This window comes from Silurus meridionalis, chromosome 22 (assembly GCF_014805685.1).
Source record: "Silurus meridionalis isolate SWU-2019-XX chromosome 22, ASM1480568v1, whole genome shotgun sequence".
NCBI classification, from domain to species: Eukaryota; Metazoa; Chordata; class Actinopteri; order Siluriformes; family Siluridae; genus Silurus; species Silurus meridionalis.
The window spans coordinates 15,190,739-15,218,391 of record NC_060905.1 but is presented as its reverse complement, the minus strand read 5'-3'; the positions used below and the strand labels follow the sequence as shown (position 1 = coordinate 15,218,391).

The following is a 27,653-nucleotide window of genomic DNA, read 5'->3' as shown; positions in this document are numbered from 1 at the left end:
TTTTTATTAACGCAGTTTATTATTATTAATATTTGCGATCATCATTTGAACCGTTTACATTTTGAAACCATTTTCAATTAAATGCCTGCTTGATTAAATAATATATTGAAGAATATTTAATATTTTTATGAACAAAATATAATAAGTCAAATTAATGCAATACACTTTTTTATTATATTAATTAAAATAAGTAAAATTGTCACAAATTAAATTTGTTAAATACAATTAAATGAATTAAAAAATTTATTAATTAATTTGTTTTCATTTTAACTATGTTCTACACGTAAAACTGAATTGCACTTAAAGCGTGAATACGTGTGCCGTACACCCCTACTATATAGTGATACCAAACTATTGTAGTATTATATTTGTAACTTACGAAACTAACTTAGTTGAAAACGTAACTTTTTGAAACAAAAGTCGATTAAGAACAGTTATATTAAATTAATTAGATTACCACATATGTATATCTACAGTTAACACGTTTCTGAGTCAATAATAAAGCACTCATTTAGAATCCCATTAGGATATGAGAGTGAGCAGCTATTACATTCCACAGTTAATTTTGTTTTCCTTTTTCTTTAACTGCATTTCGGTATCCATTTTGAATAATAAAGTTAGCTATAAGGATATTCAGCATTTTGACCATTTTCTCTAGGCTTCTCTACCAAATGTTCGATACTCGCATCTCCTACATAAAACATAGTCCACCTGTGTGCACCTTGCTCCACTCTTATATGTCACCCTATGATCCTCCTTCTTCTTAAAATTAATGTTCACCACTGCCATTTCAATCCTTTTAGCAAAATCTACCACCATCTGCCCTTCCACATTCCTCTCCTTAAGGCCATACCTACCCATCACCTCCTCATCACCTCTGTTCCCTTCACCTACATGTCCATTAAAATCTGGAATCCCAATCACCAATCTTTCATTCCTACGTACACCATCTACCACTTCATCTAACTCATTTCAGAATTTTTCCTTCTCCTCCATCTCACAGCCCACTTGTGGAGCAGAAGCACTGATGACATTTATCATCGCCCCTTCAACTTCCAGCTTCACGTTCATCACCCTATCAAAAACTCTCTTCACCTCCACTACACTCTTACAGTACTCTTCCTTCAGAATCACCCCTACACCATTTCTCTTTCCATCTACACCATTAAAGAAAAGTTTAAAGCCACCTCCATTGTTCCTGGCCTTACTCCTTTCCACTTGGTCTCCTGAACACACAACATATCTACCTTTCTCCTCCTCTCCATCAACCTCCACTCTCCTACACTTCTCCTTTCCCTGCTCTCTCTGTAGATGTTGTCCTCCTCTTCTTCTCCTTCTTTGGCCAACAGTAGCCCAATTTCCACTGGTACCCTGTTGTCTAACGATACCTGCGGCAGTTGTTGGTAACCCGGGTCTCGACCGATCCGGTATGAAATTCTGATTTCTGATTTGCATATTTGATTTGGCACGTTTTACACTGGATTCCCTTCATAACGCAACCCTCCCCATTTATCCAGGCCTGGGACCGGCACTAAGAGTGCACTGGATCGTGCAAACCTAATGGCTGGGTTAATTCACACATGCAATACTGCGTAAAAGTTTTAGACAGTGTTTTTTGCTACAAAAATGTACTATGTCCAAGTATTAATGTCAACTAAAAAGAATTGCCTTAAGCGAAAAGAACAAGGAGTTCTTTAACACATCATCGAGCGCTGATCTGAAAATAATTATGTCTATCTAGGACAGAAACGAGTAAGAGCAAAAGAGAAATTATAGCACTGATTTAATGTGGGTTTTTCCTCGGTTTTTATATCTATAAACCTTTTTTGGTTCTATATTTAGGAGCATCTTTACTTCAGAACCATGTCTCCTGGCCAATGGTACAATGTGCAGGATAAAACACAGATTTCATTCACAGGATCACATAACGTGCAAACTGTGTGTCAAGTGTAAGACAAGAGCAATGTGCAACTGCAGTTTTAGTATAATTATGTTCAGGATGCTACTATAAAAACACAGTGTTCAAGCCAACTATAGTTTTATTTTAAGGTTAATAAATTCTCATCTCTATTAGGGTGTGTTTATTAATGGAAAGTATACATAGTGAAAACCTCAATCCTCACACCAAGTTTCATTAGGTTATTTTATAAACCTTTTTATTGGAAATTTACTTCATTGAAATAGGAGGAATCATAGGATGAAATAGAAATAGGCTGTTTTCTCTAGAGTGTAGATTGCCCTAGATCAAACTGTGAGATCTGGCAAGATCATCCATTGCAAACTTTACTATTAATACAATTTTACTATTCTTATAATGTTCAGCATAGAAATATTTTTTTATAAGAGCCCAAGGAGAAGAGACTTTAAATGTCATACGTGAAAACACCATCTAATAAAATTCTTACTCCAATGTTATAAGTACATTTAAATAAATAAACACTAATCATTACATTATTGATTGGCTTCGGTTGAAAAGACATGACTGACTGACCTTCTTGATGAAAATACATTAAGAAAGATGGCTGCTAGAACAATTCACTGCATCATGAACATGGATGTTGTTTTTCCTTTGTACATCCAAGCATGCTTCTGATAAGTATGCAACCTAGTTGTGATCTACATTCATTTTATGCGATATTTACCATGCCACAAGATACTATATAGACAATATTGGGAACCCTGATTTTTCCAGCCCGATGTGGTTTTTCTCCAAAGTGTTACCACAAAGTTGGAGGCACACAAGTGTATAGGATGTCTTTGGATGCAATAGCAGTCAATCTTTCCTTTACTTCCACTGACACTTCAGCCAGTTTTGGATTATGAGCTTATCTTTGGTCCTATAATTTGATGAGAATGTACATTTTGGTGTATTTAAAACAATAGCAACTTTATAGAGAAAGTCCTTCATTTCAAAACCTGTGAAATGGTCTATCTATCTATCTATCTATCTGTCTATCTGTCTGTCTGTCTGTCTGTCTGTCTGTCTGTCTGTCTGTCTGTCTATCTATCTATCTATCTATCTATCTATCTATCTATCTATCTATCTATCTATCTCTATACAGTGTGTGTATATGTGTGTATATATATATATATATATATGTATATATATATATATATATATATATATATATATATATATATATATATATATATATAGCTAGAGAGAGAGAGAGAGAGAGAGAGAGAGACAACTATGCAGATTGGATTCAGTAGCATGAAATTTTCCCTTCCAATGACTTAGGAAACTATAATAAATGGATATCCGGTGTGAGTATGGGTTCCCTTTTGAGGATATTCTTCCTCAAATCATCTCAAGGTGTTTTTCTCTTACTATCAGCTCATTAAAAGTAAATGTGCTTTTTACTTGTAATATGTACATTCCAGCACAGTGAAATTTTTCTTCGGATATCCTAGCGATGTAAGGTAGCTGGGATCAGATCGCAGGGTCCGCATGATAAAGCACCCCTGGAGCACAGATGATTAAGGGCCTGCATCTCTGCATGACTGGTCCCTCACTCTACACTGTTCAGCGCCATCACTTACCCTGAAAGGATTGGGAGTGACTACGTTTCAGATGCCATAGCCGAGGCATCTGATATTTTGTTACATGGCCAATTCAGTGAGCAATCATCAGTGACAACAGTTTCCACTTTGTCCCAATTCAGTCATTTTTCAGGTTCAGACATTGAAAGTCGACTATTGCTCGCTGAAATTGAGTGATTTACTGCACTACACATGCCATACTTTGAAGACTGAAATAAAGACAGTTATGGTTGTGACTTTAACTGACCTCAGTGGTGTGATAACGTTTGGTAATTTTTCTGTCCAGGTTTTTAATACCTACTCAAACGAGGATTATGATCGCAGGAATGAGGAGGTGGATCCAGTAGCATCCTCAGCAGAGTATGAACTGGAGAAGAGAGTGGAGAAACTGGAACTATTCCCAGTGGAGCTGGAAAAGGGTGAATTTTTTTTTTTTTTTTCTACCACATTGTACTGATAAATATTTAATAATAAGAGTTAGCATGTGCGGTTTATGTTTAAATTATACACATTAAAAGATATAAATCTTTGAAATCTCAGTCAGGAAATCTTAGAAAATGTTACTGGGACAAATTGTAAATAAGGCACATAATTACTCTGTTGTTGTATGAAGGTCACTGTGGGTGTTGGACTAACTGTTTTGTCCTAGAAGTCACAAACAAACTATTTACAGGATTTTTGCACAGGTTGCATTTAAAAATATTTGCCCTCCTTTCCATGTTATATATTTCATTCATATTTTTTGGAAAATGCACCAATAAAACACTTATGATTTCCAAAGATATTAACACTTGAAGGAAAAATCAATAATGATTTACACATCTAAATGGTTTATTTGCCATTCAGATTTTTTATATTCTTTTCATAAATTGATATTCTAATCACAATAAAACAAAAAACATATCAAATGTGAAATGAGAATTGAGAATGTATACCGTTTTAGGGAAAAAAATAAGGTCATTTTGAACTTGATTGCTGCAACAGGTATTAAAAAAGTTGGGACAGGGCCATGTTCACCACTGTGTAGCATTACGTCTTATGTCTTATTGCACCTGGGAACTGATGAGACTGATTGCTGAAGTTTTGAGAAAGGATTGTTGTGCCATACAGTATGTGTCTGATACAGGATTCTAGCTGTTTAACATTTCTGGGTGTCCTTTGTTGTATTTGTCGTTTCATGATCCGAGATGTTTTCAAATGGCGAAAGGTCTAGACTGCAGGCCCAACTTTCAGACTTATTGCAGCCATTTTATTCAAAATGACCTTGTTTTTTCTTAACATTTTTTTATTTACTTAATTTTTTGGTTCAGATGACGACGGTCTGGGTATCAGCATTATTGGAATGGGAGTGGGAGCAGACGCGGGCTTGGAGAAGCTTGGCATCTTTGTCAAGACTGTGATCGAAGGTGGAGCAGCAGAGAGAGATGGAAGGTAAGGACCTTGCAGAGACAAAGAGATGAAGCGAAATAAGTGCAGAGAGGGAGATTGGGGGATAAGTACGCACCAATGCACCCTTTCCCAGACCAGATCAGAAGCTAAAATGTGGGAGGCTTTTACGATGCAGAGAGGAAAATGAGGAGAGGCCATCATGTAGCAGGTTACCTGCATAGCCTGGATTACTTTAACCACCACTGACAGGATTAAAGCAATATGAAAAGTATTGGGACCAAGTCTGACCACATGAGAACATGTGCATGATATTAGTGTTGCAGAGACATGAGAGCGTTCACTGCAACAGATTATTCTAGAGAAAAAAACACTTTTTGTCTGTCAGTAGCTTGCTGAAATATAAGTGAAGATGCTTTAGAGAGGAGATTAGTGCAAGGCTGGAAAGATCAGCCTTTGGCCTACGATTGTTCTCTAAGCCTGAATGTAAATTCCTCCACCCTTTTTCTCTCCATTGTCTAACACAGTGCTGGTTTAATAGTATAGCATAATTCTCATAGAGCTGATGATTATCAACGCAGCGTTAAGGCAAGGCTGAAGGTCGAGTTGTGTTTATGCCGCACTCATAAGGAACACATTAAGATTCTGTCTTGTAAGGACTCTGCCACCTGCCTGTCTATACAGTATAACAGAGTGGGTTTACTACCAGCTTTGTATTCAGACTGGGCCAATGGATCGAGATACTAGTTTATCAAACAGCAAAGAAGAATAAATCACAGCAGCTGCGCAGAAAGCAGCAGTCAGGAGTGTAGAGAAAGTATTTAGCAGTGCACAGTACACTCTTTTTCAGCTAAAGTCCCCAAACTATAATTGTAATTCTAGAAAGGTTTTGTCTGAAGAAAATACTGTATTATTTATCTCTTTAACAGGCACACTTGTAAAATGAAATACTTGTGCACAAATGATTTTTTTAATGTTGCTAATGACCACATTCAGATTTTTAGATTCAGCCCTTAGCATGGGTATTATAGACATTTACAAGCAAATTAAGTTGCCCATTTGAGATAACAATGGAAGAGTAAACACATTGAACCAGTATTATAGATTTATTTTTGCAGGTAAGTCTTATTTAATATAAAATGTAATAAAGCAAATACATTTAGATTGTAATTCTTTTCAAGTGCGTAGATATGAAACTATAAGCCAAGATGAGACCATGACTATCATCATGTCTGTATCACCTTCTATATAAAAAGTACTGCGTAGTTGGAAACTTTATTATATAGATTGTAGTAAAATACTTACAGATGTTTAACCCTTAGCTTTTCACTTACACTACAAGGACTGTAGTACATAAGTTCAGGTTTCATGTTTATTCATATATCAATGAAATTTTGTGCTCATGAAATTGCTGATCAGTCTAGCTCACGGATAATTGACAGTTGGTGATAATGGTATTTTGGTGGTGATTGAGGATTTTGTTATTCCATAATCCGAAAAAGACAAGTTCGGTTGACTTTTGGGTGTTTGGATTGGAAAATTTGCAACAGTTCTCCTTGAGGTTTTTCTTTTTAAGAAAAAAAAAACCCAGCCGGCAGTATGTTTTTTTTTTTTTTTTTATTTAAACAGTTTTATATGACATGAATTTTTGCAACAGTTCTTCTAGGGAGAAAAAACAGCAGCCATTAGTATTGTTTTTTTATTTTATTTTTTATGATTTCTTTTTTTTCTATGACAATTTTGTTCGGAAAAGTAATGTTTAAAACTATTAAAATTTTTTTGCACTGACTCAGAAGTCATCAAATAAACATACAGTACAGACCAAAAGTTTGGACACACCTTCTCATTCAAAGAGTTTTCTTTATTTTCATGACTATGAAAATTGTAGATTCACACTGAAGGCATCAAAACTATGAATTAACACATGTGGAATTATATATGGAATTATATACATAACAAAAAAAGTGTGAAACAACTGAAAAATGTCATATTCTAGGTTCTTCAAAGTAGCCACCTTTTGCTTTGATTACTGCTTTGCACACTCTTGGCATTCTCTTGATGAGCTTCAAGAGGTAGTCACCTGAAATGGCCTTCCAACAATCTTGAAGGAGTTCCCCGAGAGATGCTTGGCACTTGTTGGCCCTTTTGCCTTCACTCTGCGGTCCAGCTCACCCCTAAACCATCTCGATTGGGTTCAGGTCCGGTGACTGTGGAGGCCAGGTCATCTGGCGCAGCACCCCATCACTCTCCTTCTTGGTCAAATAGCCCTTGATGCCTTCAGTGTGACTCTACAATTTTCATAGGCATGAAAATAAAGAAAACTCTTTGAATAATGAGAAGGTGTGTCCAAACTTTTGGTCTGTACTGTATTAGACAACATTTTTTTCAATAAATAAATAAACAAGCTAAATAAAATACAATAAAATAGTGAAATCCAGCCTGAGATTTTTCCTGGATATCATTCACACTTGTTCACAGATATTCAACCAGCCAAATTTCCTAAATACATAGTGTTTGAATGTCATTTCACCTAGAAGCTTTATTCCTCTTTATTACTCCCATTTGTGCAGCAGAAGTGTTATCAAATGTATTCTGCAGAACAAAGCTTCAGCGATAACCTTCTTCAGATGATCTGGGAATCAATCTTGGATTTTGATGTAAATGTTTAAGCCAAGTACACACATTTTTTTACCCTCTGCTCCTGTTTCTTTTTTTTTTGCCAGGATTAAGGTGAACGACCAGATTGTAGAAGTCGATGGCACCAGTCTGGTGGGTGTGACTCAGAGCTTCGCTGCCTCTGTGTTAAGAAACACCCAAGGTGTGGTCAGGTGAGGCTTTCAAATAACCCCCAAAATTATTATATAATAGTGTTTTTGCTTTTATCAATATAATACATGTATAAAATATGTATTTAGTGTATATACAGTATGAAATATAATTGGGTAAATAGGTGGGTATTGTATGGTAGAACATGGTTTAAACCATGCAACACACACACACACACATTTCTGAAATGCTGGTGGCTTGTCTTTTTATGCAAATGTCAAACATTACTGCTGAATTTCAGCGGATCTTTTCTCCTGTGTGTGAGAAACACAAAGGCCGCAGTTCTCATTAGTGTACTGAGACGCCTTCAGACGCGGAAACAGAGCGGCTCTTTGTGTTCGTGAAATAAGATTTCACTCAACGAAAACACACTCTTGATAAACAGTAGGACGGCACAGCATGACACAGATTTATTTTTACACCAAATTCACCCCCCGCCCCCCTTCACCCTTCCTTTTTAATCAACTTTCTTTATTAGACTCTGCAATTATTGCTTACACACATTAACAGCAGAGTGTGTTCTTTAAAATAAATGTTGATGTTACAGTGAAGAGAAACTTACTTGTTAAAAGAGTTGGAATAGATCTACCTCTGGATATTTCTGTAACAACTTCTGATCTGGTGTAATGTGAGCCGAAGCTGTTTGTTCAGCAAATATTGATAGTCAGAGAGTCCGTGGTCCTTTTGTTATAAAGGTCTTATTTTTATTAACCTATGAATTACAGCAATACACTGTTTTTTTATTACTGATGGAAACGCATTGTAGTTCATAGCTACTGCATGTTTATTATATAATATGAATCATTGACAATGCACGAGTGTTCATAAAACATCATATCACTTCTAACCCAGTTTTCTAAGTGAATTTTGTTTATCCATGGAAACACAGACTTGTACATTTATATTATAGACTTAATATACAAACATGGATTAAAGAAAGACATTTTAAAACATTTTCCTCAGCCACTTTATAAGCCATTGCGTGTTATTTCATAGTCATTATTTCAGCATCATTCTTTAATATTTTCTATAAAGATCTTGCAGTACAGGCTGTTATATTGAAAATAATAATTGGCAGGTTTTGTGACTAACCAATACTTTGGATATGATTGAAAAGCAAAAAACCAACAAGAATTTGTTGCTCAAATAATCTACCATATTTTCCGGACTATAAGCCGCTACTTTTTCCCACGCTTTGAACCCCGCGGCTTAAACAATGAAGCGGCTAATATATGGATTTTTCCTGGGTTTTTCCCGGTTTCACAAACTTCAAGCCAAAAAACTGAGCCCCATAACATTAGACCAATAAAAATTGCCGAACGGGTTCAGGTAAACCAATGAAACTCTTTATATTAAATCAGATGCGCTCCCACTGAATCGGGCCGCACCACATCATGAATTTGGATGATGTTCCTCTGATGTTTGACCTGCCGCTCACTCGGACTGTCTACAGGAAATGCGAATCACGCTGAAAACAACCGGACATGAAAAAACACACTTTACCTGTGTTCTGAGCTGCATGGCATCGGGAGAAAAGATTCACCGATGGTGATTTTTAAACGCACGACGATGCCAAAAGATAAACTCTCGAGAGAAATTGTTTTTGCGGTTATTATTTGTGCTCATTTAGTCACAAAGAGGTTAGGGTGTAAGTCAGGTACTAATGTAGGTGAGGGGAGGAGGCCTGGGGTGCAGTCAGCATTCCAATTCATCACAAAGGTGTTCAGAGCTCTACAGCAGGCCACTCAAGATCTTTTACTTCAACTCATGTAAACCACATGTTGTCTTATGTAAAAAAGGGTTCCTGGAGGAACGTTGTTTCATTTCACTGTGCACTGCGTCAACTATATATGGTTGAAATGACAATAAAAGCTTCTTCACTCTTGACTCTTGACCATATCTTCATGGGGTTTTGGACTTTGTAGTTCAAGTAAAGGGGAATGGTTAATACTACCACATCTAAAGACGTCCTATACAATTGTGTGCCTCCAAAATTGTGGTAAAAGTTTGGGGAGGAACCACATATGGCTGGAAAAAATCAGATGTCCCAATGCTTTTTGTATGTTGGATCGCATGATGCAATTGCTGAAAAAGTGTACAGCATTTACATGTTAATAACTCATCTCAATATATGTGTGCTTCCGTTGTGTGTATTCCGTGTGAATTCGCAGTTGCCATCCATGTATTAAAACCAACTCTTTAATATAAACTGATTTGCTGTTAAATCAGCTGTTAAATACTGCTAAAGCTGCTGTGTGAAAATGAATCAACATCTCACCCGTCAGATGTTGTATAATGTTATACATTGTATAACGTTGTATAATGATACCGCTGTTGTATAATGTTAGCTATTAAAGTAATAATAATAATAATACAATATCATCATAAACAATTTATGTTATGAACATGTTCAGAGGTCATTAGATATATGTCCTTCATAGAAAGTGTTCCCAGCTCTGTTCTTCAAGATCTTTCTATTATATACATCTGTTCTTTTTTCCCAATTTCTCTGATTTGTTCTCTCCTTCAGGAATTCCCCTTCTCGTATTGAGCGTGTCGCCTTGTGGCCCAGATTCTCCTGTCGTTCTATATTTGACTTAGAAATTAATCCAAGTCTCAAACCACGTCGATTTAAATGGTCACTGAATCTGACCAGGCAGATCTATTTAAACGGACCCTAGGAAGGATTCATTGGGTTATGAGTGAATGAGGACTTATGAGCATTTTGGTAGAAGAGGTTAGATGGCTCGCCTGTCATCCCAGTTAGCACGCTGCACATGACGACCAGTGTATGTACAGTGGCACACAGGCCTTTCCAGGTCAACTCTACTGTAGCACCATGGGAGGAGCGAGCAGCCCTGGGTGCAGATGCAGAACGATTAGAAGGTCCACTTCTTGCATTAGCTTCACACAAAGCCAGGAGATCACTTGCTATTTGGGTAAATGTCAAGAGGTTGACCGTTAGTGGATTTTACCGTGACTATCGATAGCTAGATTTAATCGTACTTGCCGATAACCAATTAATTATGCAATTAAAAATTAAAATAGATACTGGTTAAAAAAACAAACCAACATAACATTCCATTTAAAGTAGTACTGAACTTTATTACAAAGTTTTAAAAAAAATACTGAATTTAAGAATAAGGGAGATGTGCTGACCTGTAGTAACTACAGTGGAATAAAGTTGATCAGTCACACCATGAGGTTATGGGAAAGAGTAGTGGAAGCCAGGCTGAGAGAAGAGGTGACCATCTGTGAGCAACAGTATGGTTTCATGCCGAGGAAGACCACAACAGACACATTATTTGCTTTGAGAATGTTGATGAAGAAGTATAGAGAAGGTCAGAAGGAGTTGCATTGTATGTTTGTGGATTTAGAGAAAGCGTACGACAGGGTGCCGAGAGATCAGTTGTGGTATTGTATGAGGAAGTCTGGTGTGTCAGAGAAGTATGTGAGGGTGGTGCAGGACATGTATGAGGACAGTGTGACTGCAGTAAAGTGTGCAGTAGGAACGACAGACTGGTTTAAGGTGGAGGTTGGATTGCATCAAGGATCGGCTCTGAGCCCTTTCCTGTTTGCTGTGGTAATGGACAGGTTGACGGACGAGGTCAGATAGGAGTCTCCGTAGATAATTATGTTTACGGATGATATTGTTATTTGTGGTGAGAGGAGAGAGCAGGTTTAGAAGAGCCTGGAGAGGTGGAGATGTTTATGGATGTGGTGAGGGAAGACATGCAGGGAGTTGGGGTAAAAGAGGCAGATGTAGAGGACGGCGGGGTATGGAGACGGATGATCTGCTGTGGCGACCCCTAATGGAAATAGCTGAAAGAAGAAAAAGAAGAAAATAAAAACATAAGTGAATCATGAAAATGTGCTGAAGGAAATAAATATGAATATATCAATTAAAAAATATTATTATGTAATATATCACTCTCCGTGCAGCTGTGCATTTAACATAGTACAAGCAATTACTCAAAAATACTCCAGATTAATAATTTGCCTGGAAAATGTGTTTTTTTTTTAAAGGTGGCGATTTGGATGGGGAGGTTTGATGATAAACTTTTTCAAGGGTGAAATGCCAAATTCAGCACTTAACAAGTTATTGAAATGGTAGTGATAATTTAACACTGCCATGAGTCAGACACAGCTCATACATGTTTTCCGATAGTTTGAGCAGCAGTTCAGCAATAAAAAATGTTGGCTTTGTATCTGCATGTTACAGTTTCTATGAGTGGCGTTAGACTGGAGATTTGTGAAAGGTTCATATAAAAAAAAAAAAAAAATACTGTCATGTTTTTACACAAGATAGATTTGTTGCTTATAATGGAATTGAAGGTGTGCTTAGATGCAGTATATACAAACTTTAGTCTCATGCGCAGTTCCATTTTATGAATAAAACTCATATCCCACCAGCCATGGATTCTACCCTCAACCTGAAAGTGCCCAGCATTTTGTGCCTGCAGCAGCGCTCACCTTTAAACATCCTGTTGATTTATACTCGCGATCACTTTCTTACTGTTTAAAATAGTTTTTTTTAATGTTTCAATTTCAAAATGTAGGTTTTAGGAGTTTAGTGAATTCTGTTTTTTGTTTTTTTCCTCTGGTTGGTTTAGGTAGGATGGGACTGAGGATATGTGGGGTGACTTCAAGTAAAATCATGCGACCAAAACCACTTCTAGCTTACGTCTAGTTCTCACTGTACTTACTGTAGTTATAGCATAGAGATAAAAGTGAGAATAATAAAGCTAATAAATAGTTTACAGAGAGTTTCACAAGATTGCTGACTACTCTTTCCTAGTGCATTTTAAAACAATGTGGAACGAGGGGTTAGCTTCAGATATTTATTTTTTACAATTCACCTTAAACATAATCATCTTACTTGATTTTTCTCCGTTCTGTTGGTTTTACGAACACTGGAAATGTAAAATATTAACCGTTTTTTTAGACACATACACAACACACACACACACACACACACACACACACACACACACACACACACACACACACAGAACAGAGAAACATCCCCATATTTGCAATAATACTCCTAACCTCCTAATTGGTTGTTTTATTTCTGTGCAGGTTTGTGATTGGCCGGGAGCGTCCAGGCCAGGAGAGCGAGGTAGCACAGCTGATCAGTCAGACTCTGGAGCAGGAGAGGCGTCAGAGAGAGATGATGGAGCAGCAGTATGCACAGTACGATGCTGATGATGATGAGGTAAGCCATAGTGCAGCGCATCTGTCTCCTACAACTGTTTTGTGCAAGCCATAGTCTGCCTGAACAATGAATATTCCAGATAAGGCTCACTGATATAAATTCATAGCAGAATGTTTCAAATCCAAACTGACAATTTTTTATTATTATTATTATTATTATTTTGTACACATATTATTTTGTTTTTGATTTATTAAAAAAAAATGTCTGGGTTTTGACCAGAATTGGCATCTCTACACTACATGTCCTTCATCTAAAGCAATTATAGATCTTTTTATGTACTTCATTTAATAAATGCTTCTCCCCCACAGTCAGAATGATATCTTTATTATATATACACTATATAGACAAAAGTATTGAGACACTTGGCATTTCCAGCCAAATGTGCTTCTTCCCTAAACTGTTCCCACAAAGTTGGATGCATACAATTGTATAGGACGTCTTTGCATGTTGTAGAATAAATTATTTTTCTATACCTGAACCAGGAAACACAAACCTGTTCCAGCATGACATTGCCCCTGTGCATAAAGTGAACATCATTAAGATATGGGTTATAGGGGTTTGAGTGGAAGATCTTAAATGGCCTTTGAGAGGAATTAAAACGTTGATTCCACTTCATGACTTTTCACCCTACATCAGTATCGGACTTTACTAATGCTATTCATAAAACGAACAAAATTTTCCTCTATTAATTTTGGGGATAACCAGATTTTAATGTTATAGCTTCTTATTTTGGAGACAAGGTGAGGGAGATTGAGATGGTTTGGACATGTGCAGAGGAGGGACATGAGGTATATCAGTAGGAGAATACTGAGAATGGAGCCACCAGGAGGTAGGAAAATAAGGAAGACCAAGGAGGAGGTTTATGGATGTGGTGAGGGAAGACATGCAGGTAGTTGGTGTGAAAGAGGCAGATGTAGAGGACATCGGGGTATGGAGACGGGTGATCTGCTCTGGCGACCCCTAATGGGAGCAGCCGAAAGAAGAAGAAGACAACTGTTTGTATTCACTGCTGAATGACTACTGGCTGAACAAAGTTCTTTTGAGCACATGATTAATGATTTATGTTTCCATTAGACATAGATTAGTTTACTTGTTAAAGCCCTAGAGCCCTGGACTCCTGGGTCACATGATCACAAGTACCATGCCAATGAATATCAGCTAGGTATTTTAAATGTCTCAGGTTTTCCATCTCACGCAGACTAAAATTTCTATTTAAAAGTGTTTTCTGTGATTACCGTGGACAGAAAGCCAAATCAGTGTAAAACGTCTGCATTTTAAAATCGGCTAGCAAGTCTTCAAGACAGTAAAAACCCATATCTGTGAAAAACTACATGAGATCAAACTGAATACATCATGAACAAAGCTTTAAATCTGTCCAATCAAATGATAGTATATTGCATTATAGTTATTATGATAAAAGAATGTTTTTCCTCCTTATTATAATGTGTTTCTGTGTTTGAGTACAGTGTATACACTCTAACAATTATGTTTAATTTCATAGACCTTACTTTCATGGGATCTGGTGTAAGCACTTTTCTTTCATCTTTGACTAAAGAGACTAAGTTTGTTTTCCTGCCCGTCAGCATGCTCTTTTTTAGGAGGATTTGTTTCCATGCATTCGACTGAAGCACATTTCCATAATATGCAATGTGTTGCCATGGCACTAGGGTTCTATATTAGCGCTCTGATGATTGACTGGAGGAAAGGCTGAATAATCAGAGCTGGGATACAGTTGTCAGCAGTGGTGATGGGATAATTACATTTATAAGCTTCATTGTACCTGGTGATTTGAAGGTATAGGGGGAGTGTAGCGTAATAGCCAGTGGTTATTGCATTAGAGAAAAGAATGTGGGAATAACGTTTTTACAGCAAGACGTCTTGTCTTGCCACAGTTGGATTTCCGCAGTCCTGCAGTCCCATGCCCTTTAACCAAAGTTCTTTCCAAACCCTCACACAATGAAATGGTGCCATGACACCCAGATCAGCAAACAAAAAGTGTCTGTGTGAAGCATACTTTTGTTCTTTCCAAACTTAGCAAGTTTTGTAATATTATCTGGCTGGGTAGCTCCTTATTCGGATCAAATTTAGCGCATCATGGTTTATTTGTCATTCACAGGTTCTGTCAAGATCTGTTTCTTTTTGTCGAATTCAGTGAAACGTCAAAGTTTGTAGGAAACAAATTACACCAGATTCTACTAAGCGAACTAATGAATTTGCGGAAGCAACTAATTTTCCCAGCGTGTGTACTATGTAAGCATGCAACTGGGCTGTAATTGAGTGCAAGTTGTGTGAAAGCTGTTGCATTGCAAATCTGCTAATTAACAGGCAAATTGTACTATAACCAATTTTATATAAAGAAATGCTACTCTGTGGAAGTGTGTGATTTATTTATTTATCTATTTATTTATTTATTTATTTATTTATTTGTTATAATGAAAATGAACTGAAAAAAGCTCAAAATAGATTATCAATTTTTCGACAAACATTTAACAGAAATATTAACTTTTTTATGCTTTGTTTTTCAGTTTTGAATGCTTTTAAATAAATTAATTCACCATCACGGTCAGAATTATTATTATTATAATTATAACTGTTTATTATTTCTATTTAAATGTATAATTTCTCAGTATTGTAAAAATGAAAATTAATATTTTTATTATAATTTGTATTTATTTTGATTTATATCTGTATTTTAATTTAAGGCCGATGCACCAAACTGATCTGGCAATTTGACTGGAATTATATGGTGCACCTGGTGCAATAGATCATTTTGACATGAAATAGTCAAAGAAATACAGCTGTTAGAAATTAATTATGGTTCCATTTTATATATATATATGTTACAGCTTCATTCCAATATAGATCACATTAGTTATTTTCCTCAAAATTCTACAAACAATACCCCATAACGACAAAGTGAAACAAGTTTGTTTGAAATCTTAAATTTATTAAAAAAAAAAAAAAAAAAAGACAAAAATCACATGTATATAAGTATTCACATCCTTCGCAATGACAACTAAAGGTTGAGCTCAGGTGCATACAGTTTCCACTGATCATTCTTGATATGTTTCTACAACTTGATTAGAGTTCACCTGTGGTAAATTCAGTTGATTGGACATGATTTGGTCTATAGAAGGTCCCACAGTTAGCAGTGCATGTCAGAGAACAAACCAAGCCATGAAGTCTAAGGAATTGTCTTTAGATCTGGGGAAGGGTACAGAAAAATTTCTGCAGCATTGAAGGAGTTTGGAACCACCAGAATTCTTCCTAGAGCAGGCCATGTGAAACAAAGATTAAACTCTTTGTCCTGAATGGCAAGCGTCATGTCTAAAAAAAAAAAAACAGATACCGCTCATCACCTGGCCAATACCATCCCTACAGTGAAGCATGGTGGTGGTAGCCTCATGCTGTGGGGATGTTTTTCAGTGGCAGGAACTGGGAGACGAGTCAGGATCGAAGGGAGAGATGAATGCAGCAATGTACAGAGACATCCTTCATAAAAACCTGCTCTAAAGCACTCTGGACCTCAGACTGAGGCGACAGTTTATCTTCCAACAGGACAATGTCCCTATGCACACAGCCAAGATAACAAAGGAGTGGCTACGGGGTGACTTTGTGAATGTCCTTGAGTGGCCCAGCCAGAGCCCAGACTTAAACACGATTGAACGTCTCTGGAAGATCTAAAAATGGCTGTGCACTGACACTCCCCATCCAACCTGATGGAGCTTGAGAGATTTTGCAAAAAAAGAATGGTAGACTGCCCAAAAAAAGGGTCTGCCAAGCTTGTAGCATCATACTCAAAAAGACTTGAGGCTGTAATCGGTGCCAAAGTGCTTCAACAAAGTATTGAGCAAAGGCTGTAAATAATGATGTACATAAAGCACCTAATTCTGAGAACAACCTTGCAGCTTAGATTTACCTCTGACTGCAACAAACCACTGACACTGAAGAATTTTTTTCCATAAAAGTTATCTATACGTCTCCTTATTTTGCCACGTCTGCCATGCAAATCCCTGCGCATGCCGTTGCTATAGAAACACTAATGTATTCGATCAAGCACATTCATATAAACCTGTGATTTGTGTTGCAAACAGACGCACTGTTAGAACTGCTGTTAAAATTAATCAACACCTTCTGGCAAATCAGTAGCAAAAAATCAACAGCTCTGCAGTGAATGTAGTTTATATACACTATATGGACAAATGTTTGTGGACACAGTATTATGTACTACTAGTTTTTTCATGTTTACATGTTGGGCAGTCATGAAAAATCATTTAACTCCATGTTGTACTCTGCATGCATGTATATGTGGCAAATATAATTAGAAATTGAGTAAGATTCGTATGTGTTTTTAGAACATTACATACTAAATTTTTTACATGTTTGCTGTTATAATAACCTCCATTCTTCAGGGGAGATGTTCCTCTAGATTTTCGATTGTGCTTGTGGAGATTTTTGTTTATTCAGCCACAAGGATTTTAGTAAAATCAGGCACTGATGTGATGAGTCAGTTTTCCAATTCATCTCATAGGTGTTCAGTGCTTTCAAAACTTTATAACAGGCCACTCAAGATCTTTCACTTCAAAGCATGTAAACCATATCTTCATGGAGCTTGAACAGATTTGGGTCTTTTAGTTAAAATGAAGAGAAAATCTTAGTGCTACAGCATCCAAAGACGTCCTATACAATTGTGTGCCTTTAATTTTGTGGTAACAATTTTTAAAAGAATCACATATTGCTGAAAAAAACAATTGTTCCAATACTTTTGTCCATATTGTGAATGTACTTAATGCGGCCAGTATATGCGAAATATTGTGAAATTAAATACACAATAAATAAATAATTCAGGAGATACTATAGCTATATCTGCATCTTTCAACTGGCAAAATCACATAAAATTAATTGAAATACATTTTAATTATATACTACATCAATTTGGGTGATGGTACACAGTACTGTTGTATTCATATGTTGATAGAAAGACAAACATCTGTTTGCTTTCTCTTATAGGTTATAACAGCAAGTCAAATCCATTTGCAACTTAGCATTCAGATAATGCTAGCTGTCAATACATGCCATACTTCTGTATGGCTTAAATTTACATTTTCAATATTATTACATTACACAATACTACATAACAATTAATGGTACACTTTGGTTATAATAGTGCTGCATTTATTTGTGGAGATGCCCACTGGTGTTCATAATTTAGCTGTGTGATGTATGTTTAGAATCCTTTTATATTTGTTAATGAATGCATCATGTCCACATTTCAATTTGATTAATATTGTATTCGTAGAGCGCTTTCAACAATGGCCATTGTCTCGAAGCAGCTTCACACAAATAAAGCAGTAATAAAAGAATTGTAATTGTACAATTTGTAATTATATGTTTGTCCCTAATAAGTGAGCAAATGGTGTCTGTGGCAAGTTAAAACTCCCCGAGATGATATTCGGAAGAAACCTAGAAAGGAACCAAAATCGAAAGGGAACCCAGCCTCATCTGGGTTGCACAGAATGTCCATTCATTACTGTTAATCGTTGTTAAAGTGTGCATTGATCGACGATTAGATGCAACCTGTGGTTCTGAGCCTTTGTTATAGATTGTTGATATTAATAACAGTAATTACAAATACATTACAAAATTACTCCTCAAAGTTCTTGTGTTGCTCAAAAACGTCATGGATCTATGGAACCATCCCCAGCTGCACAGAGTGGTGCCCAATATCAACCTGTAATGTTTATTATTTAAAGCCATGGATCATCAGAACATCAATATCATTGCAATGTGCTGTCCTTACATAACTACAGTGATTTGTACTTGGATTGCAGTCTGGGATAAGTGCTTAGTGCAGCTTTTTTGCAGTGATAAGGGTTTCATCTCTGCCTTGTCTCACACCACTAGTCTGCAAAGGTCTGTGAGGGGAACAAATAACATGTCTGCTTGGCTGTAAGTGTGCTTCAGAATGTTCAGGCATTCTAAATAAAGGCTAAAGGCTACACCAATAAGGGCTTTATGAGGGTGCTGATGAGAAAGTGGAAATCGTGATGTGTTTTTTTTGTTTGTGAATTAAAGAATGGGAAATTCAGAGGTAACAGCACTCCTGTTGGAACCAGCATGATAGTCCTAATTAAAATACTTATAGAAAGGCTACTGTATATGAGTTTTCTATTTTTCAAAAGGTGAAATCATTACTTTGTGGGTACTAAGCTTGAGCCTAGGGCTGGATTTAGGTGTTGGTGTTGTTAATAGTTCTGTTAATAGAAGGCCCTTGCAAAGATAGTAAAACAAACCATGGATGTTATTGGCTGGTTTATATCAGGTAAAAGAACATCCCTGAGTGCCTTTCAGCTTGTGAAGACAGGTGCATGGAGCTAATCAAGTGTGAGTTACACGCTGACTAATTGAATGTGACAGTACATTACGAACTTGCCCTCGTGAGCAGGTCAGTATGGGTGGAGATTGTTACTCTGCTCGCTTTTCGACAAGCATGTGTTTCTTGTTCCTGTGTCTTTTTCATGTATGAGAGAAAGTAGAAAATTGAGGGTAAAATCTGGTTCTGGTTACATCTCCAGAGTCAGATTACATACTGTCCACTGCAATAATGCTAGTCTGTTTCTCGGTTTCTCCACTAGAGCATAAGTTGTTCACGGTTCAAACAGGGTGTTCTGGGGAATGACTGATTTAGTTCATTAGCCAAATGAGCCCTCAGGGTCTTCATTACTAAGTTGCTCAGATACACCTAAAAACTCCTTCAGGACCTATTTACTGTATCTACCTGATATCTACCTGTGAATCTCAGACAGGAGAGTATGCCACAGATGAGGATGAGAATGTAGGACCTGGCAGGACGGAGAAAGACGTAACCATCGAGGTTTTCGACTTGCCTGAAAACGAAGACCTCATCTCCCCATCGGAGCTGGACGCCACCAAACTCTACCAGAAATTCAGAGAGGTAGGCAACAGGCTTTAAGTTCTGCTTTATTTATAGTGGTAGATATTGGGAGGTTGTAGCTTTGTGGTTAAGGTATTGGACTTTGGATCTGATGATCATAAGTTCAAATCCCAGCCACACCAAACAGCAACTCTTGGGCCCCTGAGTAAGGCCCTTAACCCAAAAGTTGCTCAGTTGGATAAGGGCGTCTGCCAAATAGTAGAAGTAGTAGTAGGCTAGCAACATTAAATTATTTGATTAATTAATAATGCAAGTGTAGATCATTTTATGAAAATAATTATTTAAATTAATGCAAACAATTTAAACCACTGCAAACAATCAGTGGTGTAATGTAAGTCATAAACTACATGGACAAAAGTATAGGGACACCTGCTTTTTCCAGCCATATGCTGTTCCTCCCCAAACTGTTAGTACAAATTTAGAGGCACATAATTGTATAGGATGTATTTGGATGTACTAGCATATTTTTAACCTGAAGACCCATGCCTGTTTTAGCATGAGGGTGTTCCTGTGCACAAAGCCAGCTCCATGAAGATATGGTTTACACTGGGTTGGAGTGGAGGATCTCCTGATATAGAGCTCTAATCACAACCCTATTGATCACCTTAGGGGAGGAATTGTAATGCTGATCTACATCAGTATCTGACTTTTCTAACACTATTGTAGCTGAATGAGCACAAATCTCCACAAGCACACTCCAAAATCTAGTGGAACATCTTCCCAGCAGAGTGAAGGTTATGGCATCTGCAAAAGAGGGCTATATGTGGATTGGGATGTTCAGAAAGCATAAAGAATCATATGTTCAGGTGTCTATAAACATTTGTTTATATAGTGTATATACTGATTCTCATTATATGTGAATGTGAATCAGGTACAAAGATGATTTAACAGAGTGCAGTGGCTGATGTTTGGTCCCGAGTCTACAACGAAGAAGAGGTTTTATTCCTATATGGAATGCATTTGTTCTGTCTTCACATTGTCACTGCCCATTGTCCATAGACAGCTGTTTCTCACAAAGCATTGTTTGCTCTCAGCTGGTGCCACTAATGAACTCATTTTTTCATGTTTTTTTTAATGAGATTATTTGTGCTGTACAAAGATGCTCTGGTTTCCTTTTTCCATTTGATGTTCACAGTTCACAGTTTGCAATCTGCTTTGCTTTAATTGTCATTATCTTGAAATGTGCATCACTGTACTAGACTTGCATCACATACTACCACATGGTGGTACTGGATTGTGACATTTGCTGTTGCAAATATAAAAAAATCAAGATGGAATATCTAATATCTGTATTGTTATTAAGAAGAGTCTGTGTTTTATTTTCAAGTCTTTGAAATGATGCAAAAAACACACTGTACTAAACTTCATTTGTATGCAGTAAACCATGGTATTTGTGTTCATCCTTTTTCCAAGCGATTTTCGCACACAATCAAACACTCAGCCAGTCATCTGTGATGCACTTCTTACAGTTCAGTAAATGTGCTGCGTTATACCGGATATTACGGTAAAAAATATTCCAGCGTCCCAGTGAGTCTTCTCTCTGTTTCTTTTTCTCCTTCTATCCCTTACTGTTGTTTTTTTTTTTATTCTTCTTTTTTATTGAAATTCTCTCACACTTTTATACTTGAGTGAATTCTAAATGTAAGATAGTGTGAAAGAGAATGTGCAGGTTTGCAGAGGTTTGCACTACTCCTTCGGTCTTGAACATTAAATCATTTTTGCTCTCTTCATCCATCTCTCTCTCTCTCTCTCTCTCTCTCTCTCTCTCTCTCTCTCTCTCTTATTCTGTCTCTCTCTTGCTCTCTCTCGCTCTTTTGCTTTCTTTCTGTCCACAGCTACAGATCAAACACACTGTTACTGAGGCTGAGATCCAAAAACTGAAGAGCAAGGTAAGTCTATTTCATACAATTACCATTGCATTCAGCGTGCGTTTCTTTGTAAAAGGAAAGATATTTTCTAGAAATCATTTCATAATGTTTTGTAATACATTAATAGCTTGTATAATATACTTGGAAACGTAAAATATAAGGATATGAATCATAAATAAATAATAATTGCATAACACTAGAAAGAATGTACGTATGCATGCTTGTATGTATGTATGTATGTAGGACTTCACATTCTGCATTATAATATCTGCTTTATAAATTCAGTTTATAAAATGCTTTAGATTCATTTAATATAAGAGCCGTGCTTAATGCAGTGTTCATTTTATTGTATTTAAATATTTATATTTCTGAAGTTACTGTAGAGCAAACCGATCGTGGCACAAGTTTTTTTTTTTGTTTTTTTTTTATAGTATTCATTGTTATGGTAATGTTTTCTGCAAAATAGTTTTATTTAGCTTATTATACTGAACGAGTCTCCAGTGTCAGAGCTGAAGCTTTAAATTTAAGTTTTTTGACACAGGAGCGTCTTTTACGACTAACAGCTTTCCACTTCCTGGTTTCTCAGTAACATGGCAAACTGCATTTTATTTATTTTGTTTTACTTATTAACATTAAGACAAAAAGAAGCATGAGAAATTATGATTAGGGTATGTTTTAGATATACACTTCTATGGTTTTGTTTAGACGAAATGCTGAATTTTTGTTCTATAATTCTTACATACTGTAAAGCTGCTTTGGGACAATGTTCATTGTGAAAAGCGCTATAGAAATATACTAAAATTGAATTAAATTGAAGTGCGAATACAATGTCTTTCGGTACTTGTTGATATGAAAAGATGCTAATCTTATAAGTATTAAGCAGCCAGCCAGGGGTATTTCAAACAATTCAGTTTGGAAAGTATCTTCAGTAAAGAGCATGAGGGTGACAGATTTGGGAAAAGAAGGACGGATATTAAAACGAGTGGAAGGTGCCGTGAATTGCTGCAACTCACAATGTATAGACCGTCGTGCTGTTGGTAGTGCATTTAAAAAATATATATATATGGTTTATGAGCACAGTTCTACAATCATGCTCTATATCAGTGGTCCCCAACCCCCTGTCCGTGGGTCAATTGGTACCGGGCCACACAATAAGAATCACGTGGTATATAGTACATTTGGCAATCATGTACTGTTGGCAACACAGTTACCTGAAGCCAAACTCGAGGCCATTTTCTCATCTATTAACCTTTCTTATCTTATAATTATCCTTATAATGAATTGTGCTTGTATTAATTATTCGTTACACTCTGGCTTAACAGCTGATTTTGCTGAGTTGGCTGGAAATAGTTCTGTGTTCTGTGCCTCAGGTTTTGCAAAAAGTGACATTTTAAGATTAAAAGGCTTTAAAGGCTAGTCAGCTTTAGTATAATTAACACCTGTCGTGAAAACGAGCGGTTTGTACTTTTCGAAAATGCACAAAAAATATTTTGAATGCAAAACGATCCAAGCTTTTTTCATATTCTTAGCTTTGCACTCCAGATTTCAACAGCGATCAGGTTTTTTCTGCTGTTAGAATACTTTTCTCTTAATGGATGCCAGTAGTTCTTGAGCTGGCTGGACTAGTATGATTATGTTGTGCTTATTGATTGATTTTCTTCCCCACCCTCCTCCCGCATTTAGCTAGCGGCAGTCGAGAAAGAGAAGGCCCGCTGGGAGCGAGAGAGAAGCCAACTGAAGCAGAGCATCGAGGATAATAAGGAAAGGATGTTGAAACTGGAAAGCTACTGGATCGAGGCTCAGACGCTCTGCCATACAGTCAACGAGCACTTAAAGGAGGCTCAGAATCAGTACCAAACCCTGGAGAAGAAATACAACAAGGCCAAGAAACTGATCAAGGATTTCCAGCAGAAGTGAGATCATTAGCAGAGCTTTTACAGACATTGAGAAATAACTTAAGCTACCATCTGCAGCTTCACACGTGTCATCATGTAATATACTGAGCCCACCTCGTAGGACTGAGCGTTTCTAGTGGTTTATTAGATTTGGATTTGGGGGACTTTAATCTACACTAATAAAACACTTCATGCCCATTGTATTAGCAGTAGTCTCCTCCTGAGTGTGATAAGTGTTGGATTTTACAGAGGGTGTACTGGAGCTGCAGTAGATTGGGTTTGTGTGTGAAAGAGAGTGTGAGAGAAATTATCTTTATGCTTTATCATAAGGGCTCCTTTACAGCCTGACTGGCTTTAATTGCAGTTTCGCTTGGGGCGACATCGCAAAAACCATTGCATCTAATTGCTGAGTTTGAAAAGGGAATAAAGGAGTTTATAGAGTGGGGCAATACAAAGAGTCATGGTGTCTGATTTGACCACACTCATGCTGCCACTGGAAAAAACATACACCCAAGCACGTGCACACACACACACACACACACACACACACACACACACACACACACATAGATGCCTGACCTTGTATTAAAACTGTGGCTTTTTCTCAGGGAGGTGGAGTTTGCCCAGAGGGAAGAGGCAGAGAAGAAAAGACTTGAGGATGTGGAAAAGGCTAATTTAACTGAGATCCATGGGCTGCAAGTGAGGGTAATTATGTACACACACAAACACACACATAAATCCGTACCCAGGGTTGATTCTAGGCATCTAAATAACTTGTGCTATTTTATATATGTGTCCTGCTGTGTTTTTTTATTTAAGGTTGTTCTGTATTGTTTATTACAACAATACATAACTTTCCAGACTGTCCACTTTCAGGCCATAATGAGATGGCGATGCTTTTCATTAACACCCCATTGTAATGGCGATAACAGAGCAGTGTTTATTTGGGCCTGCATTGATTGTGGCTGGAGAACAGTGTTGACACACAGAATTCCCAACAGTATCTCATTTGTAATAATCATACAAACCCATATTTGGTCTGTGTAGATTGCAGCGCTGGAGTCGGAGTTGAAGCAGCTGATGAAACAAAATGGCATTCAGGTAAACAACAACAACAACAACGATGTGAACAGCCGCACCCAGCCGAGCAAGGGAGGCTCTACGTCGCAATGTCCCGAGCGATGCTTCAGTGTAGGAGGTGAGCCACAGACACACACAGACACACACACACACACACACACACACACACACACACACACACACACACACACACACACACACACACACACACAGTCTCACTACTGTTCCTGTGGAATCCATGAATACTTTCATTACAGTAATGATTGGCTTTAAGGAAAGCAATGTCCAACCAGATCATCTTGTACACATAGGCTTTATATATATTATAGATACTGTGGTGCTGTTTGTTTATTCTGAGTATTTCCTACTGCAGCATGGGATTTTCAAGGGGGAAATGGTGGCAGTTATTTCAAATGACCACCAATTTTTTTAAGCTAACAAAAATGAATAGAAGTCATGTAATGTGTTCGAAACCTATTAAAGCAAAGTGCTGGGTTGAAAGCATTTTGTTTATTAGCAAAAGCAAACAATACAAATCTGCCTCAAACTTAAAAAACGTGAGGTCGGGGCAATTCACGAACAAAAAAACAAGGATAACACGAGAACAAGAAACACGAAACAAATCATTAAGAAGCCAAGGAGGTACGAAACATGAGTCAAGGATCTTATCAAGGTGCTTATCACTTCACTTATATAAAAAAATGCTTTGTGATACAAATGCCAACTTGTATCTGATGCACACTTTTTTAAATCGATGCATCACATCGTTAACCTGACCATACCTAATCGACATGAATTATACTCGGAAGTGGAGACAGCTGTGACCGGAAGGAGACGTGAGCCAATGACGAGACAATGCAGAGAAATTACATAATTGAAAACAAACACGTGTCTATGCAAACAAACATGGTAATGCAGAAGGGGACTAGGGGACCATATTGCCCTCGGTTATAATAGGCGATCATCTCTGGCATGTAATTGCTAATAATGCAAATGCTAAATAACTGATTTATTATCTTTTTTTTTTAACAACTTAACTGTTAGACATATTATTGATCAACTGCTGTAAATTTGCGATTGTCTCAAAGCAACTGTGAACTTCATAAGTCAGCACAAACACAGTGTCAGTGGAAAACATCAGTCACTCTTTATAAAAATTTGACAAGGACAAATGTGAATCCGTAGCAAGATGGCAGCTCTGTCATTAGTCTCCATTAAAGGCTTCTAGAAACAATATTGCTGCCTTCATAATACAGATCAGGACTTTTCCCTCGCTTTTTTCCTCCACAATCAGCATATAAATCAAATGATAAAGATCTGCATGTTCGCGATGGCGCTTTCTATAGTAAGCTACCATGGTGAGTTGTATTCTTAGTACTTGGGGGCATAACATACATTATGTCATGACGAAGCATTTGATTTGAATTATCCCATATACGTTTTAAAATCGAATCTAGCAGGAAAATACAAGACATAAGAATAATCTCAAGATGAGACATACGAACAAAAAGAAATAATAACATGATCAAATTATACACTGACAGTGTGATTCTAGGCACAGGGCATTTCAGTCCTTGCCACCGTTTACTCGGAGTTTGCCAATATAATGGAGATAAAAGCAGACAGGTCTGGAGTACTGATTAAGATGCGAGGTGACTGAATGAGGCGGCTTGAAAGGGACGCTTAGACTTTACTGAGATGTGCTCTTTAGAAGCCGGTCTCGTGGCCCTGTCAATGAGGCACTCCTTCGTTTCACATTTTCTCAAACGCATTGCAATAAAATGGCAAGCGAAGCCTGAAAGAAGGCCATGTGCAAACGTCAGACCTTCTGTGTTTTCAAATAGAATGCTCTTATTATGTGTTTAATGTATGGACGCTCTGTTGTGTAACTCCTGGCTTGTGCGATGTGTCTCAGAGTCGGACGAGCGTGTAGGCAGCGATCCCATGATGGGTCAGATGCAGAGGTTCGGAGACTCCAGAAGTGAACTAGACAGCGGCTGCTCTACCAAAAACGAGGATGGCCTCCAGCCGATGGTGAGCTCTAATACAAATATGGATGGATGTGTGCACTGAACTGTGGGTAAAAAGAGGTTGGATAGTTGTAAGATAAACTTAATAAGACTCAGAAGTCTCCATTCGCAAAAAGAGAACGATTCAAGTATACAGCAGAACAAGTCTTAATGCTCACCCGAACTTCCTAACAATTGTATTGGCAGCAGTTTTTTGTCCAGTGTTTTTTGCGTTAGTTGTTTTGCTTCGTTATTAAAAACATTGTGAATTATCATGCCTTGATTCTTTTATTGATTTAAAAGCAGACAAATGGGAAAATGGCTTTTTATTGTTTTTGAGCACAAAAATAATGACATTTATTCATTTATATCTTCTCGTTTAATCCCACAGAGTGTAGTTATCAAAATCTCACAATACCAAATATTGTCAATGCCCTACAGTGCACAATGTATACAATCTGACATACTATAGATCAGTGGTCCCCGACTTAATTGGTACCGGGCTGCACAGAAAGAATACATAACTTACATTATTTCCATTTTATTTATTATCTGATTCTGAATGATGTTTTATTTTGGAAAATGACCGGATTCTTTCCGCCACATCTGTCTATGACTCACTCTTGATGCATGTCATGATGCCTCAGTCACATGTCTTACCTCCATCCGCTACCTTCTTAAAGGGGCTCCGGCCGCTAACACATAATACATTACCGCTAAATTCAAACCCCCAAGCGAGCAAAATGAACAAAAAACAACACAGTGGATTCACGTTTATTATTATATTTAGAAAATACCAGTTTTTATGGTCGTATCATTTTATTTTGTTGTATTTATCCGCCACACCTTAAAGGCCGGTCCGTGAAAATATTG

The 27,653-nt window shown here is 37.2% G+C and overlaps 1 protein-coding gene across 1 annotated transcript in view; it reads left to right on the top strand.

The window, feature by feature from the left end:
- Positions 1–27,653, top strand: part of ppp1r9a (protein phosphatase 1, regulatory subunit 9A) — a 57,466-nt gene that overhangs the window by 21,296 nt on the left and 8,517 nt on the right. Inside the window, 10 exon segments of the mRNA XM_046835304.1 lie at positions 3,830–3,962; positions 4,854–4,974; positions 7,653–7,757; positions 12,838–12,973; positions 19,776–19,928; positions 21,764–21,817; positions 23,480–23,709; positions 24,300–24,396; positions 24,739–24,889; positions 26,687–26,805. Coding sequence (XP_046691260.1) covers positions 3,830–3,962; positions 4,854–4,974; positions 7,653–7,757; positions 12,838–12,973; positions 19,776–19,928; positions 21,764–21,817; positions 23,480–23,709; positions 24,300–24,396; positions 24,739–24,889; positions 26,687–26,805 — 1,299 coding nt within the window.